The sequence below is a fragment of the Gavia stellata genome, chromosome 27, assembly GCF_030936135.1.
Source record: "Gavia stellata isolate bGavSte3 chromosome 27, bGavSte3.hap2, whole genome shotgun sequence".
NCBI lineage: Eukaryota > Metazoa > Chordata > Aves > Gaviiformes > Gaviidae > Gavia > Gavia stellata.
Window position 1 is genome coordinate 2,169,311 of NC_082620.1, and position 18,035 is coordinate 2,187,345.

Consider the following 18,035-nt stretch of genomic DNA (forward strand, 5'->3'; position numbering starts at 1 on the left):
CACCTAAGCAGCTTGTGCAGCAATGCTCCTATTGTTGAAACACCTCTTAAAATCTTTCCGCTTCCTTCCAGCAGGCACCCAAGGATCGGAGCAGCGGAAGCAGCCGATAACCAGCGACGGGAAGCACCGGAGGTAGCCTGGCCTCGCCACCGGTAATGAAAGAAGGGGACCAAGCGGGGTGTTGCTGCTTCACCCGCCCGATGCCTGAGTGCACCCCGAGACCATCTGCATGGTAATGGGCAGGCAACCCCGGCCCTTGGCTCCAGAGGGGTGACAGAAGGCATTAAACTGATTTCTAAGCAGCACCGCGCTCCCAGCCGCCCTCTCCTGGCACGCCGTGCCTTCTGCCAAGGTCTCTTCCGACATCGAGAACATTTTGGGGTGCGCGAGGCTTTGCTCTTGCTCAGGAACGGGGAGAAAATATCCTCAGGGCTCCCACCACGTCGCTCTCCGGTTTAAAACAAGCCCGGCTTCCCATAGCTCCCGGGAGGGCTGCCCTTAACTTCCAGGGATTTCTGCCAGCGCAGCTCACGCTCTGCCGGGGTGAAGGGGACAGAGAAGGGAAGGACGTTGCTTTTTACAGGTGACCAGGCGCCAGCCTCTTAACGCCCGTCTCCCGCTTTAATTCCATTGAGAGGGAACTGCGCTGGATCGCTCGGGATGGACAAAACGGGAGGCAAAGGGAACCCGCGGTCCACACCTCCAGCCACCCCTCTGAATTAACTAAGCGTGCTTACGTGACAAAGAAAACCACAAAGCCTTTTTCTTTTTTGAGCTGACAATTTAGTAATAGATTTTTTTTCTTTAAAAATAAAACCTGAGCTTGTCCAGGTTAAAGATCAGTAGATTTAAGTGCTTTTTAAGGTTGTAGCTGCGAAGCCACTCTGTGCGTTGAGGATCAGTAGTACCGGTGCGGGGCCGGGGAGAAGCCATCACTGCATGTAGGCGTAGCGCCAGTCCGTCAGGGGCACGTGCGTTTCTTTGACGGCCTGGGGAGATGTCCAGCGCAGGATGTAGTGGGGACCACCAGGTTTGTCGTTGGTGCCTGTTTCAGAAGGAAAGAAAGCGCCGGTGACCACGGGATGGAGGACGGGGGACCGGCCCGGAGGGGGACGCAGCTCAGCGCACGGCTGTGCAGGTAAGTGCCGTCTCCAGACAGGAGTTTTTTGTCCCACCTGAGATGCGGGAGCCTCCGAAGGGCTGCTGAGCCACAACGGCGCCTGTCGACTTATCGTTGATGTAGAAATTGCCGGCCGCGTTGCGCAGAAGGTTCCTGGCTTCGTCGATGATTCTCCTAAGGATGGAGAGAAAGGGCTGGGACCACGACGCAACGGCAAAAACTTGTGCGGAGGCCTCTACCCTTCTATAGCGATTAAAATGGTGCAGAAAGTGTGTTTGCATTCCTCTGCACGCGTTGCCAGGACTGCACGTTGTTTAACACACGCTAAAACGGGTCGTGCATACTTAGAACTCAATTATATTATCCCAATTTTATTTTCTTTTAGTTTGTTTCTCTTTAAGTTTTACTGTTATAAAATGAAGGTGGTTGTAACTTAAGGACGGTCCCCCTTTGAGGTTACACTGCTCTTAGCGCTCCTCCTGCTCGCGAGGGTTGGGGGTGCATCCTCCCATACGCTCTTTCGGGATAGTTTCTCACTAAAAAAGCATTTTTAGGCAGAGAAACCACCTCAGGTGCATCCCCGTCCCTCCGCGGCGGGAGAAAGGCTAAAAGCAGCGTAAGCTTTGCGGGCAATGCTTGCTTTTCCTCCTCACCGTGCAGCGCAGGGCTCTGGAGAGGAGCGAGCTGAGGGCTCCTCGTCCCAGGAGGGGAAAAAAGCCTTTGCCGAGCGCGGCCGCGCGGATTTGGGCACTCACTTCTCTTGGGCAAAGACCGCCCCCGTGAGGCCATAGGGCGTTGTGGTGTCGATGAGCTCCAGGACCTCCTTGTACCGCTGCTCCGGGTAGACGTACACCGTGAGGACCGGGCCAAAAATTTCCTGTACAGCCAAAAAAAAAAAAATAAAGCACTCACTCGGCGGGGATAGCCTCCAAAAACAAGCACTGGGTGCGTCAGCACCCGATGAGCTAGAACCATGATGGAGAGGAACATCCTCTTCGAGGCCACAGCTCAAATACTGTGTTCAGTTTTGGGCCCCTCACTCCAAGAAGGACATTGAGGTGCTGGAGCGTGTCCAGAGAAGGGCGACGGAGCTGGTGAGGGGTCTGGAGCACAAGTCTGATGAGGAGTGGCTGAGGGAGCTGGGGGTGTTCCGTCTGGAGAAGAGGGGGCTGAGGGGAGACCTCATCGCTCTCTACAACTGCCTGAAAGGGGGTTGTGGGGAGGGGGGTGTTGGTCTCTTCTCCCAAGTGACAAGTGATAGGACGAGAGGAAATGGCCTCAAGTTGCGCCGGCGGAGGTTCAGGCTGGATATTAGGAAAAATGTCTTTCCTGAGAGAGTGGTGAGACACTGGAAGAGGCTGCCCAGGGAGGTGGTGGAGTCACCATCCCTGGAGGGGTTCAAGGAACGTGTGGATGTGGCACTGCGGGACATGGTTTAGTGGGCATGGTGGGGTTGGGTTGGTGTTGGACTTGGTGATCTTACAGGTCTTTTCCAACCTTAATGATTCTGTGATTCCGTGATCCCTTAGTGATTCTGTGATTCCGTGATCCCTGCACCAACTTACCGTACAGCACTGGTCAACTCACCTCCACGTGCCCAGGGGACACCTCAGGATGGGGACGCACAGCCCCTTTTGCACCTTTCCTGCCACTTCCCTGCAAGCTGCTCTCACCTCTTTCATGATGGGATCCTGTGGGTCTTTGCTCTCCACGATGCAGGGCTCGATGAAGTACCCGACGCTGTCGTCGCAGCCGCCTCCTGCCAGGACGGTGAGGTTGGACGACTTCTTGGCGTGCTCTATCCATTTCTTTATCCGCGCAAAAGACTGAGAAAAGTAAATAACAAAAAAAAAAAGGTGTGGGTTCGGAGGTCTAAAAGGAGGTTTGGGCAATCCCGTTAAGGGCTACGCTGCTCTTCGTGCTCTTCTAGCTCAGGAGGAGGAGTGGGAGCTGGAAATAGAGTCCTGGGCACGCTGAACCGTCTGTCTGAGATAATTTCTCAGCAAAATAATCCATTTTTCAACAGGGGCAATGACTAAGGCATGCAATACTCCAGGAGGGAGCAGAAGAGGGTTGATAATCTGCTCTAACTAATCACTGATGTTTGTACTTTGCTGTAAGCAATAAAAAACATTTAACCTAACACTTAGTGAAAGCCTGGTGGTGTTACCTTCTTGCACCAGTAGAAACAGGAGAGGTGAGCTCACCTTGGCATCAATCACTGCAGAGAAAAACGTCCCAAAGTCCTGGGCGGGCTGTGGGAAGCCAGAAAGGAGGCAATGTAAGTACACACTGTGCCAAAAAGCTAACTCTGAAATGAGGAGGAGCTGAAATTCCCCAAGTAATACTTCCCAAACACACCTCTGTTCAAGGGTGCAAGCTACCCCTTTTCAATTAGTCTGCAGTACTCAGCGACTTACACAATCCTTCCTGCAGACGCTGGCTACAAGTTAATTTCTAATCACTAAAAAAAGATGAAGGGGGGGACACGGAGGGGCGGTGGTGGGGAGAACCAGCGGATAAAAAGCTCGGTTCAATAGGAATTAGTAGCCAGTTACCGCAGTCTCTAATCCCATCAACCACCCGCTGAGCCGCAAAGCCCTTCAGCAGCCCGGCAGCTCCGCTCACGTCTCCCACTTTGATCTTCCTGTGCTCCTCCAGCAGTTTCTCTTTGATCTGGGGCCACAGCGAGTCCGGGGCGTAGAGGCGGGAGCAAGCCGAGCATTTTTGGCCGCCGTACTCGAAGGCCGAGCGCAGGGTCCCGTTCACCACGCTGGCCACGTCGGCCGAGCTGTGCACCAGGTGGAAGTTCTTCCCGCCGCACTCTGGTGCCAGAGAAGGGAGGAAAAGAGGTAAGTGAGGGTTCGTCAGGGCTGCGCCGCCTCCAAAAAGCACAAGCTACAGCCAGGTCCCTTGCACGGGGCTTGGCCAGCGCTCGCCCTGCCTGCTCCACGGTTCTTCGGGGAACAGGGAGGACGCCACGATCCCGGGGAGCACAACCCCAGAGCTGGAGCAGGCTTACAAAACTGATGGAAAAGGGACCTGAGTTCCCAAACTTTGCATCTGCAAGCCCCGAGTGTCACCTCCTCCCGCCCAAGTGCCAGCTCCCCACCACAAAAGCCCATCTCATGCCGGTGGGAGCCGGTGCCGTAAGCTCCTCCAAATACCCAGCGCACCCAAACAAGCTTTACGCTTCTGCCACAGAGGGTGGGCAGGACACAATTTACTGCGTCATTTGCTCACAGGGAGAGGAATCCTGGCCATCACTTTGGTTTCTCCCTAAGCAGGGGAGAAAATAAACCCCCCATCCCTGCATGGCCTTCCCTCCCAAAAAAAAAAGGTGTAAGAAGTGGCAGTTACCTCCAGCCAGGCGTGGGAAATTGCGGTAGCGATCCAGGTTTTCGGATACCTGCTTCCAGAGCCGCTTAAAAGTCCTGGAAGAGAAAGGAGGAGCTGGTTAGTGCACTCTTGCCTTTGCACAGGGGTGGCACTTGGAAAAGGCACATGTGGGTGACGTGCCCTGCTGAAGGGGACCCCAGCAAACCCCTGCGTCCATCCCCAAAAGCAGGGATGCCCTGCAAGCGGAAGAGGAGATGCTAGCTGAGAAGAGACCCTACGTCTCAAAGCAATGGCACGACACAACAACCCCCTGGTTTTAAGAATAAGAAGCTGTGGCAGTGTCACAGGGAAGACACAGGAGCGAGCGCCCGGCAGAAGTTTCTCTTCTTTCCCTTTCCCCCCTTCCTTTCAGTCCTTACTGTGACAAACCCCTTGGCTGCAAAACAATAAAAATGCTAATAACCTCCTACCAGGAGGCACGGCCGCTAATACTAATTTATGAGCTTCCCACCTTTAAAGCATGACGCTCATCAGACCGTGTCCTTCACTGGCAGAGCGGGGTCCCTGCGTTCAATAGCCCATTGCAGGCTGCCGGGGCCCTCAGCGTCACTAACACACCCCGACGCGTGGGCAGAGCACGAGTGTGCAAATCTACGTGGAGCTGGCATCGCTCCGCCAGCGCAGTGCGGTTCGTTAAACCAAATCACAGCACCCCTGGGAGTCAGGGCAGTGTCACATGCAACTTTATCTATTCTCTGTGCCTTGAGTTTAGAAACACCCTGCTATTAAATGCACTCCCTGTAGCAAGAAAACCTGGTTGGACACTTTTTTTAATCAGTTTTAAAACCCTACTTTAATTACATCGTGTAAGGATGGCCGGTTGCCTGCCTGCTACCCTACCCAACGCTGCCCTACGTGTTCAAAGGACCGGCAGACGAGCACCCAGCGTCGCCTCCGCCAGCGGCTCCTCGTCCCTCTCCCCGCTGCCGCTCCCCTCCCCAACGTACGGCACGCTGCCGGTGAAATTGAGCCCGCAGAAGTGCTCGGAGCTTGTGACGGTGTCTCCAAACACGGGCCCATCCGCCGGGACGAACTGCACGACATTCGGAGGGAGCCCGGCTTCCAGGAGGATCTTGTAGACGGCGTAGCTGGAGAGCAGGGCAGTGTCGCTGGGCTTCCACAGGACCACGTTTCCCTGGGGGAGAGGAGAAAGTCAGCACGCAAGGAAAGCCTTCAGCCCAAACACGGGTACGTGACGCTTAAACGCTCTGGCAAAAGTCTGTCCCGCAGCCCACAGCGCATGGGACCGGAGCAACGGCGTCTGTGGGTGATTCACACCTACCTTTTACCCCAGCATCGGTTTTGAAAAGGACTGCGCTTGCCCCAGTCAGCTGAAGGCACAAAAATCCTCCCCTTCCCCACCACCGGCTCGCTGTGCCAGCCTTTCACACCCTCCCTTGCCGGGGACGCAAAGTTTTTCCTTCCTTAAGAGGAGCTGCGAAACGCGGACCTGCTTTATGTCTCGGGAAATGGGATGGTGCCGCTAAGAAATGCGCTTACGACACCGCGAGCGCCGTCACTCGCTGCCACCGGGTTGGCGCACCACCCAGCAGGTGTTGGTGCCAGCCAAAGCAGTGAAATAAAACCTCCGGCCCGGATTAATCGTGCACAAGCAAACAGCACAATTGGCTGGGAAACACAGTGCTAAAACGCTGGCGGGGCCACCCCACCCCTTTGGCTCCGCGCCACCGTCCTCCCTCCGGCTCCGTGCGCAGCCGCGGGGCCACGGGAGGCCCAGTGACCTCCCCTGTGTCACCGTCACACTGCTTGGCCCCCACCGCACGTGACCGTGCAACAGGGTCACAGCCCCGGGGGAGCAGGAGGGGGATTTTTGGACTCTGTCTCAACCAGGTGCCTGTTTTCCAGGGACTTGCGGTGCGGGCAAAGCTCTTTCTCGCCTCCCCCATAATCCTTCCACTCCAAATGGTGAGAAAACTAAACCACACTCCACCAAAAAAATCTCCAAGCAACTGGGAAATCTAACTCGGGCCACGATTGGAGACAGGATGCCTGGCAGTCCGGACACCGGTGCGGTGCTGCAACTGCTCCGGTCCCGAGGAAATCCCTGCTCCCGACGCTGCAATGGCATTAACCGTGTTGATCTCTCCAGCTATTTAGGCAAGAGCAATGGTTAATCCCCTGGGAAGCGCACTGTGGTGATTAAAACACTGGGACTCTCATTAATACCCACCTATTAAGTACCATTTTCTCCTAACTTTAACCCCAGGTACCACCTGCCGCTGAGCTTTTCAAGTCACCCGCTGACGCCCTGCTCCTTTCCGCCCCAGGCTCGGGGCGAGCGGGGGGATTTCGTCGCGCTGCAGCAGCCCAGTGGGAATTTATCGTCACAGTCGAGGAGGGAAGAGGTGGATGCACCGCAGGATGTCCAAAGCAGCTCACCCAGACCTGCCAGCACGGGCTCGCCCCATCCCAGTGAGGTTCGTCCGCTCTGGGATGAGTTTATCACCAAACATCCCAAAGCCAAGGGCATCCCTCAGGTGCTGGGGTGGGAAGAGCTCCCTCCCCCAAAAAACTTCCCAGCTCCGCATTAGCTTCACCCTCTTCCTTCCTTCTCCCCACTCCTCCCCTACAAAAGTGACAGGTTCAAACGCTTCGCCTTGAATATTGCTTTAAATTGTGACATGAAAAACTTGGTGTTCTCCCTTACCGCACCTCCGACACAGGACACTACTGCTGGAGGGTCCGTCTTTGGTGCCAGGATGAAATCGGAGCCTAATTAGTAAAGAGCTCAGGACAATTTTGTGGGTTTTTTTTCCCAGTGCAACAATAAATAAACTAACCCTGGCGTAAATTCACGTGGGACATAGTTTAATGGGCACGGTGGTGTTTGCTGGTTGATGGTTGGACTCGATGATCTTACAGGTCTTTTCCAACCTTAGTGATTCTGTGATTCTGTGATTCAGTCTCTCCCCAAAATCCACCCTGCAAAGGCAGGCGCTCCCCGTGCTCAACAGGCACGTTGGGGTGGGACACATACAGAAACGCTCTTTACCGATACTTGGACTTTTTGGACCATCTTTTATGTGCCCAGGACCTCTTGTCTCCCAGTTCAGTGCTAAATGCCAGGGCCACAACCCACTCTCTCCTACCTTCGCCCTAACGCACCCGCTGTACCCAGAAAGGGTCATCCAAGAGGAACCTGAGCAATTACAAACTGATCACACTTTTGTGTTGCAACAGCACCCTGAAGCCCCGGTCACAGAGCAAGCACCAAGCAGGAAAACAAAACCCCGCTGTTATTTCTCGTCTCCCTGCCATCCAGCAGCACCCTGACCTTCTCTTGATCTAAAAGCCAGCCCAGGAGTGAAAAGACACCTTCCTTCAGAAGGAAAACCCCAGAAGAGCAGGTTTGGGCAGCTCTGACTTGTCCAACACTTCCCCCATCACAGCTGTCCATCAGCGGACAGGTCTAAAATCCAGCCACCAGAATGCCTTCTTGCAATTAAAGACATCTGAGTCTAATTGCAAGGCAGCTGATTGAATTCAAGAGGACCAGCAGAAGCAGGACCCCAGGTGTGTCCTATTGAACAGCACCAGGGAGGCAGAATTCACTCCTTGCAGATCCCAGACCAGGCAAACCGCAGCCTCGGAGAGAGCAGGTTCCCCTCCCAGCCTTCCTCCGGACCGTCCTCTCCATCCCTCCCTCTCCTTAAACCCCACCACGACACTCACCATCAACGCCGGAGCTCCTGCCAGGTTGCCGCCGATGGCCGTGAAGTTGAAGGGAGAAACGGCTGCCACGAAACCCTGCGGGTGGGAGAGGAAAGGGACGGGTGGGAGCGCGGTGCCTCCTCTCACCGTGGCGTGACACCACGGCTTGGGGCAAAAAAAGGAGCTCCAGAAGCAGGGGGAGAGCCCCTCACCTCCAGCCCCCGGTAGACCATGCTGTTGGTGCTGACGTCCACGCTGATGGGCTGACTGTTCTCCAGCTCCAGGGCGTACTTGGCATTGAATCGGAAGAAGTCTATCAGCTCCGCGGCGGCATCGATTTCCGCCTGGATGACTGTTTTACCCTGCCGGGAGAGGCTGCATCAAATAAAAGCACTCAGGGGAGGGTGGTGGGGGGGGAATGCAGCAGCCGTGAGCCGCAGCGGTGCGGCACGGCGCATCCGGATGCTGTCTGCGGGTCGTTTCCGAAAGAAGGGGCCTCCTGCAAGCCCCCATCCCGCCACGTCTCCTTTGCACCGAGCAGAGGCAAAGGCAGCCCGTGCCTGTGCCCGGGGACACCACATCCACCCGTCTTCCCCCACGGCCCTTGGGTGCCTCCCCTGGGAAAGCCAGGGCTGCCGGGGCGTTTCGCAAGGGTAGACCCTGATAACCGCAGCCCACGTCAGTTGATCCCGTTCCCACGAAGCCTGAGGACTCCCGGCTTCACCTCCCTTCTCTCTCAGCAAAGAGGCAAGGATCGGCTTTAGGATCAGCCTGTTTCCCCTCGGAGCCCAGCTGCAGGCACTTCTAACATTACAGCCATTCCCAATGCCAAAAAATACCTCGGCAGCTCTTCCTGCCCTGTTTCCCCGGCTCCCCGCTCCCCGAATTCCCTCCCTTTCACCCCAGCTATCTGCTGGGTCAATCCCACGTCTCCCTTACCTGCCCGACCATGGTTTTGGCCAGCACTTCTGCTCGCCTCGGGCCACTCAGCATGTCAGCCGCCTTCAGGAAGATCTGGGCTCGGTCCTGGACAGGTTTCAGGTCCCATTCCTTCCTCGCTGCCAAGGCAGCGTTAATGGCTTTGTTAATGAGCTCCTGCGGAAGAAAAGGAGGAAGGCAGCAAGGAGGAACCCACCACCTCTCCATCAGCAGGTCAGAGGGGAAGGCAAGTGGCCACCCATCCCCGGACACAAACCAAAACAGCCCTTTTCCCATCACAACCCCAAATTTGCGGTTCCTGGTACAGATTTGTTCCAGGATCCCTGGGACTTGGAAAGCCAACACCCGCCCCAGAGCCTCTCCGCTCACAATCCGAGCAGCGATTTGCGTTTCATCCAGGCTTCTCCCCAGCGATCTCGAACGGCCTCACACCGCAAGCCTCGCAACCCCGCTGCCAGGGAAGGCTCGCTAAACCCCGGCGAAATGCCGCCGCTTCCCCGAAAAAAAAACGCAAGGGAGAGGGAGGGCAGCGAGACGTGCTCACCTTGTCGGCGTAGCAGTACTTGGCCACCTTGTGCGCATGGTTAAATGGCTGAAAAGAGAAGAAAAGCCTCTGTAGACCTCTCTTCGGCCAGGTACATCCCCCTGCTCTGTTCTCACCCGATAAAGAAGTTTTCCCCCAAAACTCACCGACAGCTGGTACCGCACCGTCGGCGTCCACACCTCTTCTCCCCCGATCACGCACGGGATGGCTTCTGTCTTGCCCTTCAGGTCGGCGAGCGCCTAAGCGAGAGGAGGAGGAGGAGGAGAGTGTCGCGGCGGGAGCTGCATGTGTCAACCTCCGCCAGCCCCCCGCCCGTCCCGGGAGCAAAGGGAAACGCGGGGACAGGATTCCCCCGCTCCCCTGGGTACGGGGCGCTGGCGGGTCGGAGGGATGGGAGTTACGACTCCCACTGTCCCCAAAGGGAAGGAGTGGGGCTGGGCAGGACGGGGCGTCCCCCCCGCCCAGGAAAGGGCCTGGGGCTGGTGTGCAGCAGCAGAAGCACAACCCGGGACCTTAAAGACCCCCCAAAAAGGCCGATCCCCTGCGGCGGTACCTTCTGGAGCGCTGCTCGCTCGGGGCTCCCCGGCTTGAACTCGAGGATGGGCTCGTTGGTCACCTCGATGGCCGAGCGGTGCTGCCATCGCCGCCTGGGAGAGGAGAGGGATGGACGCTGAGGTCTCCCCTGGCTTCCCCCTTCCCTCCACGCCCCAACCTCCCAGTAATGCGTGTTCCATCGCTTAACGCCGCGCTCCCCGGCCAAACCACCTATGCACGCCCGGGCACGGCCCCGCGGTCACGCCTGTGCTCCATCCTGTTGGATGACGACGTTGGAGCCGGGAACTGCGCCCGGACGTAGCCCCTGGCCAACCATCTCTTCTCCTCGCTATGAAAACAGTGCTGGAAAAGGAATTTCTAAGGCACGAGGCGCAGGGCAAGCTCCGAATCGACCCCTTTTGCTCCGAATCGATCCCATTTGCTCTGAATCGACCCCTTTTGCTCCGAATCGACCCCTTTTGCTCCGAATATGATCCCTTTTGCTCCAAATCGACCCCATTTGCTCCGAATCGACCCCTTTTGCTCCAAATCGACCCCTTTTGCTCCGAATCGATCCCATTTGCTCCGAATCGATCCCATTTGCTCCGAATCGACCCCTTTTGCTCCGAATACGATCCCTTTTGCTCCGAATTGATCCCATTTGCTCCGAATCGACCCCTTTTGATCTGAATCGATCCCGTTTGCTCCGAATCGACCCCTTTTGCTCCAAATCGACCCCTTTTGCTCCAAATCAATCCCATTTGCTCCAAATCGATCCCATTTGCTCCGAATCGACCCCTTTTGCTCCAAATCGACCCCTTTTGCTCCAAATCAATCCCATTTGCTCCAAATCGATCCCATTTGCTCCGAATCGACCCCTTTTGCTCCGAATATGATCCCTTTTGCTCCGAATCGACCCCTTTTGCTCCGAATCGACCCCTTTTGCTCCGAATACGATCCCTTTTGCTCCAAATCGATCCCATTTGCTCCGAATCAACCCCTTTTGCTCCGAATACGATCCCATTTGCTTCGAATCGATCCTGTTTGCTCTGAATCGACCCCTTTTGCTCCGAATCGATCCCGTTTGCTCCGAATCGACCCCTTTTGCTCCGAATCGATCCCATTTGCTCCAAATCGATCCCATTTGCTCCGAATCGACCCCTTTTGCTCCAAATCGACCCCTTTTGCTCCGAATCGATCCTGTTTGCTCCGAATCGACCCCTTTTGCTCCGAATCGATCCTGTTTGCTCTGAATCGACCCCTTTTGCTCCGAATCGACCCCTTTTGCTCCGAATACGATCCCTTTTGCTCCAAATCGATCCCATTTGCTCCGAATCAACCCCTTTTGCTCCGAATACGATCCCATTTGCTTCGAATCGATCCTGTTTGCTCTGAATCGACCCCTTTTGCTCCGAATCGATCCCGTTTGCTCCGAATCGACCCCTTTTGCTCCGAATCGATCCCATTTGCTCCAAATCGATCCCATTTGCTCCGAATCGACCCCATTTGCTCCGAATCGACCCCTTTTGCTCCGAATCGATCCTGTTTGCTCTGAATCGACCCCTTTTGCTCCGAATCGATCCCGTTTGCTCCGACAACCCAACACGCCACCAGCTCCTGGCAAAGTCCGGGGCGCGGGGGCGAAAGCCGGCCTGGCACGCTTGGCCCGCTCCAGCGAGCGGCCGGACCTTGGCAGCTTCGCGCCTTTCCCAACCCCACTTCAGCACTGAATTTCCCCCCCCCAAAAAAAGGGGGGAAAAAGGGGAAAAAGACGCAAAGAACTGGAGGAAGAGCCAGGACTCGGGAGCGGGGAAGGGGCCCGGCAAGAAGCCAGGGAGGGCCGCGCCAGCGAGAGCCACTAAAGGCAGCGCACAGCGATGGGGCCCCCGCAGCAGCGCCGCGGGGGTCCTCCCCGCGCAACGCCCCGCCACGCGTGGAAACGCTGCAAGAAGGGGGTTTGGGGAGGGGGGGGGGATTGGGAGGGGGGGTTTGCTGGGGTTTGGCTGTCCCCCCCCCCCCCCCCGAGGGACAGGGGAGCGGGGAGGGGAAGGGGACCCCCCGGCACTCACCCGCCGCCCCGCAGCCCACGCAGCGCCCGCCACATCCCGGCCCCGCCGCGCTCCCCGGCCCACGGCCGCGCCCGAACCACCGCGGGGAGGCGGGGGGAGCGGCTGAGACAAAACCATAACGTTAAATAATAACTGAAAAAAGGGGAGGGAAGCGGGGTGCTCCCAGCGCGGCTCCGCACCCGCGCGCTTCTCTGGGGTTGCGGGACGCGTCTCCCCCCCCCCCCCGCACTGTGGGGGGGGAGTGGGGTGTCCCTCAGGGCCCCCCCCCCCCCGCGGCGGTGGTTGCGCCCGGCCAAGGGGGCGGCCGCGCGGCGCGGCACGTGGGAGGGGGCGGGGCGCTGGGCTGAGCTAAAAATAATTAAAAAAAGAGAAATTAAAAAAAAAAAGAAAACACCAACAACCCCAAACACATAAAGGCGAAGGAGGTGGGGGCTGGCGGCGGGCGCGGACCTGCGGGGGGAGAGAGAGAAAAGCGAGCGGAGGGGGCGGCCCCCCTCCCAAGAATTAAAAATTAAAAATAAAGGGGGATTTTAACCCAAAATGGGGGCCTGGCTGGGGGCAGGGGGCCAGCAGCCGCCTGCTTTTGGCCCGGGGTATTTTTATGCCCGGGAAGGGTATCAGCACTTGAGGAGTGGTGGGTGAAAGAGCCCAGTTTTTAGGGGGGCTGGGGGGGGTTTTGGGACCCCAATCCCCTGCCCACCCTGGGGTGGGGGGCCGGGGAGAGAGGAAGGTCCCCCCCCCCGTCATTGGATCCAAACGCACAAACAGCTCTTGCTTCAAAGGTGTTTTCCAAGCCCAGAATTACCACGCACGGACATTAACCAGGAGTTTGGTCTTTATTTTATAGGTTTTTTTTTTTTTCCTTGTAACCAGAGAATGACTGTAACCCGTTTTCATCGACAAGCTCCCGCACGTCCCTTTTCGCAGAGAAGCCCGTGGGGTACGCGACCGATGGGGCGAGCGCCGAAGGATGAACCGCTCCGGAAAGGCGGCAGGGCCGAAGGCGGATGGACGGACGGACGGACGTGGGCTGGGAGCCCAGCGCGGTGTACGGGGAGAGCCGGAGAGCAGACCTGGAAGGGGCTGGTGGGGTTGGTTTTGGCACTAAAAAAGGAAAAACGGAGATAATCCGCTGGAACTCAGAGGAGTGCGAACGCTTGTGGCTCTCGCTGCGGGTGCTCCTCGGTGCCCCTGCTAAAGTGGATTAGATTTCCAAAGCCTTTGATGGTCCGAAATCCACCGCCGGTACGTGCACGTACCGTTCGGTCTGCTTGCAACTACCCAGGACAGACTTCCAGCCGCAGAGGAAATCGATTTACACCTCGACTCCGGAGCAAGCCTGGGAGCTGGTTCATCCTTCGTCCTTTCCTCACCAGAGATCAAATAGCATCATCAGTTCAGTCTTTTTCTTTAAAAGAAGCTAATATACAGAATATAAAGCACAATATTTACAACAGTACGGTAAACAGGTTCATTTCCACACTGATCAGTAGTCTGTTTTAATGTGTATAAAAGAAATTCTTACATGACCTAAGAGGAACTGACAAGAAGTGACACAGCATGGGGAAAGAGTCATCAATACCCTCCACTTCAACACGTTAAATAATAAATAATCATTTTTGGCAGAACTTAGCTACGTACACTTTAGCCACAGGTGAGGTGTTTTAAGGACTGAATTGCGTGTCTCTTTTGGTGAAACCACGTTACAAGAGAAGTGTGTCTAGTGACCAAGCTTTTAGTCATCCTCAACCCTTTCTAATAAACCCAGAAATTTTAGGATTTCAGATGAAATCTGCGCAAGGGATCGTCAGTTTGGGCAGCCGACAAACCACAGGCATTGGGTTTGTGGCACAGTGGTACTGGGGTGTTCTGCCATGGAAATGACACAGGTTTGAAGCCACCCCAGGGTTTGTTTTAAGCATTAATATCATTATTTCCTCGAAAGACAGAGCCAGCCAGACCTACGAGCACCGCCTTTGCTTACAGAAGTGCTTCACCGTTGAGTGCCTCAAATTAGGAGGGAATCGTGATTTCTAGAAGCGTCGAATACCCACTTCTTAAACACAGTTTGTTGCTTCTTCAAAAGAGAAGCTTTGGAAGGCTCCCGCAAGCGCAGAAGGCTCTTAAGACACTGAACTACACACAAAACCAGACAAAACAAAATAATCAAGTGTTTCTTCACTACTCTGCCAAAGCCTTGGGTTCAAGCCTTCAGTGTTCCCCCCTCCAGAAGCAGGTTGGCAGGGGACTGAATTAAGACTCTGGCAGGTAGTGTTTCTAGTTCACCTCTAAAACCAGCGTTATTAACACCAGGATACTCTGTGTTGCCGTGATTGGCAATTTCTTTTCTCATTTAAAACTCAAACTGCTAGAAGTTACATTCTACTAAAAGCTTAAAACCAAGCATTTGGGTGACTTAACACTGAAGGCAAAACATTTTTAAAAAAACCTGTGTGTTCCCCTGCAACCAAGTCCTGGACCAGTGCAAAAGAATTAAAAAACCAGAAGTCCTGAAGCAACGTGGAAAATCCTCATCAGGGTATTATTACACCATGGAAGCACTATCATTTCTTAATTTTGCGGTGATAAATCGCGCTTTAAACATTCAGCTCTAAAATGAAGCACTCTCAAACGTGAAGCACAATCAGAGACTTCCCAGTATTGCAGTTCTCTTCCTCACGCGCTCCAACACAAACATTCTTCCACGTTTTTCCAGAGCCAAGGGAAACATAAGGAAATAGCTGCTTTACAGAAACCGCAGCGCTCTGGCAGGGCTGTGAGAACGCACCGATCGCCGTGGCTTTTCCTCAAGCCAACCTTGGACCGATGACCCAGCTTGTATTTTTGCTGGGAGGAATGGTTATGCAAAACCCCCCAAAACTCTCGTATTAGCAGCTTTAGATCTATATTCAGGCATGATTCTATTATTTTGTTTCATCACGTTAATTCCAATTTATACTGGTGTAGACAAACACAATTTATCTTCCAACCGGGTAGAACACACAACCCGCTCTGGGGCGGATTTTAAGACTACTGTGCTGCATCACCCCCGGTATTTAGGGGAGCACACGAGGTCCTTACCCTCTCCAGCAGAATGCCTCGCAGTCAGGGGAAGGAAAAAAAACACCCACGGGAAACAGCAATAATTCTGCAGTCGCAGAAAAGCTGTTAACCTGTTCTGCTTTCCCCCTCTCTCGCTCCCGGGCAGCGATGGGTGAGTGCTTCACAGCCATACCTGTTAGATTGTTTCCGTGTTGTCGCTTGAAACCGTTTGAGAATTTGGAGTCCCATCAGAGCAGAAGATACTTTACAAGGGAATAATTGCATTTGCTAACAGAATTCTGTTTGCACTTTAAAAACCTCTAATAAAAATAGAATATATACTGTGTTTTTTATAAATAGATTACACATTTAGCTTAGATGAGTTTCATTACATTCCCCCCCCGACTTTTTTTTTTTTTTTTGAAGAATTTTGTTTTCTCGTTGTGTGAACTAATACGATAATTACTAAGTCTTTGAAAAAATGTTTGTACCACATTAATCTTTGGACATTTTTCAACATGCACAAAAGCAACTGCCATTTGTTTACTGAAAACATTTTTTGTACAAACCCATTTTAGGAATTTGATCTATTATTACACTGCTAACAAGCAAAAAAATTTGCTTCCTTGAAATCCCCTTTTAAAAAATGAGAAACAATGAGGAGGATTTTCTGATTGTAAGTCTAAAAAAGTGTCAATATGACACTGCATTAAGAATAGAAAACAAAAATAAAGTATTTACAGCTTTACAAAGGAAAACGAAAGAGGTCATCAAAATCATTTCCAGCATTTTCACCATTTTTTTCTGGCAAGCTTTTGATCTGGTTTCTACAGAGTGGTTAAACGCAAACAGAACAGGACCACTGTCAGCTAAATCAGCAGCATCGCTTGACACTAAACCCAAGACCTCCTAGGGAAACTATCAAGGACCAACCCTCGTAACTCCCGAGAGGTTGATCCACCGAGTCCTATACAGCCTAAATGAAAATAAAACCCCAATCCCAAGTATGAAAACACCTTTTTCTTCTTTAAAAATGGATTACATGTGGTTATAAGAAACAGACACCAACAACCATGGTAATTTACCATCATACACACCACCATCGTACACGTTATTTCTATACCCTCTACTATAGACCCACATCCCTTACACTTACCAACAAATGCAACCCTGTTACAGATGCTCCTCGTAATTATGGCTATTACAGCTGGCTTGGTTTGACAGTGAATTTCTGCTTCCTCACTTGGCTCTCACTGTCAAACTGAGGATATTCTTTCCTACCCTCAACACACCAGCTACTAGTTTCAAGAACACTCAGCCTTTTTCCTACTAGGACACTGAGTTTTAAAGAAAAAACACAACAAAACAGCAGCTAAGCCGGACGGCCGTTACAATTGCTCAGTTTCTCCAGTACCAAAGAGCATTTCGTAATTGAGGAGAGCTGAACGACAGCCTCCGACGAGACTGATTCACTGTGCAAGTAGATTGCTCAACAATGCCTCCACCAAAGTCACTAAAGCATTACAGACATTCCGCTTTGGCAGATGGTTTCTCAGCCTCGTGAGAAACTACATATTAGCAGCTGAAGTTCATACAGACTTGAAAACCTTAAGAGTACTTTATTGAAAACATGCAGTCCCAGCCCCCTCAAAAAAATATCGCATCTCTTGCCCCCCAACCCACCCCTCCCAACTTGCAGCCCTAGTGAACATGACATTTACCACTTTGGCCACCTAAGAAATAATAGGAATGAGCACTTTGGAATAAGGTTTCTTTTCCAGAGAAAAGTTATCTACGTCTACATGATGAAACAGGCTTTGAAAAAGCCCCTAACCCACACCACAAGAACCAAGAAGTTGCTGGCTACTCTATGAATAACTGCACTGAGTATTTCAATCCACAAGGAAACCGCAAAAATATCCTTGGATCTATTTTCTTGGACGGAAGCCATCGATTGTGGATCGTGGCCTCCACACTGTGGATCCAGATGGATCGTCCCAGTACTCCTCCCCACTCTGAAAAGCACAGGGAGCCCGTTTGATTGACATGGCCTAAAAGCATCATCGTGTCCAAGCAGGAGACGGATCTGAACAGCGATGGAAGTCCAGGCAGCAACACACGGAACTCAATTTGAGAAGCCATTACTGCACCCACAGTTACAGCGCGAGCAGAAACCCTCTGAGGTCCTGCCCCTCTGCATAGCTGCGCAAGACGGAGAGGCATTTCTGCCCGGAACGCGCCTTTTGCTGAGACATTGTGCTGGAAGAAAGCCACACTGATCTATACTGGCCTTATGCTTACAATGTAACCCTGCTGATTTCAGATCAATACCTAAGAGAGGCTTGGAAACATACTCGGGAAGCTAAAAAGATTGGCCAGCTTACCTTTATATAACACTGAGAGGGTGCTTACACCGGGTATTTCCCTGTCCAGTCCTAGCACTGCTCCTACATAGCAGTTTCTAAGCTTCCTGGCAGGAAAAAAAAATACATTTGGTATTTACTCCAAGTCTTGGAACTGCAGTTAACTACACTGTTACCCTTAGGCAGTATTAACTACACTTTCAACCTTGGTCTAAAAAACAAACAAAAAATTATTGGCTGAGGTTTATACCCTGTTTTTACCTGGCTGAGGTGCTACAATTCCCATTACAACTATGAACAGCTTGATGGTGCCAGAGTTTCCTCAAATACCACCAAGCGATCTGACTTTTGAT

At 53.4% G+C, this 18,035-nt stretch overlaps 1 protein-coding gene across 1 annotated transcript; it reads right to left on the reverse strand.

The window, feature by feature from the left end:
* Window positions 1-765: 765 nt before the first annotated feature.
* On the reverse strand, window positions 766-12,312 carry ALDH4A1 (aldehyde dehydrogenase 4 family member A1). Its single transcript, XM_059829961.1, has 15 exons — window positions 12,278-12,312; window positions 10,228-10,321; window positions 9,821-9,913; window positions 9,675-9,722; window positions 9,131-9,286; window positions 8,404-8,553; window positions 8,213-8,287; window positions 5,467-5,654; window positions 4,481-4,554; window positions 3,749-3,945; window positions 3,328-3,375; window positions 2,794-2,946; window positions 1,876-1,997; window positions 1,176-1,294; window positions 766-1,045 (listed from the first exon to the last, which is right to left on the reverse strand). Exons 1-15 carry the CDS (start codon window positions 12,310-12,312, stop codon window positions 933-935), a joined length of 1,665 nt encoding a protein of 554 aa, XP_059685944.1. The 3' UTR covers window positions 766-932.
* Window positions 12,313-18,035: the final 5,723 nt, after the last annotated feature.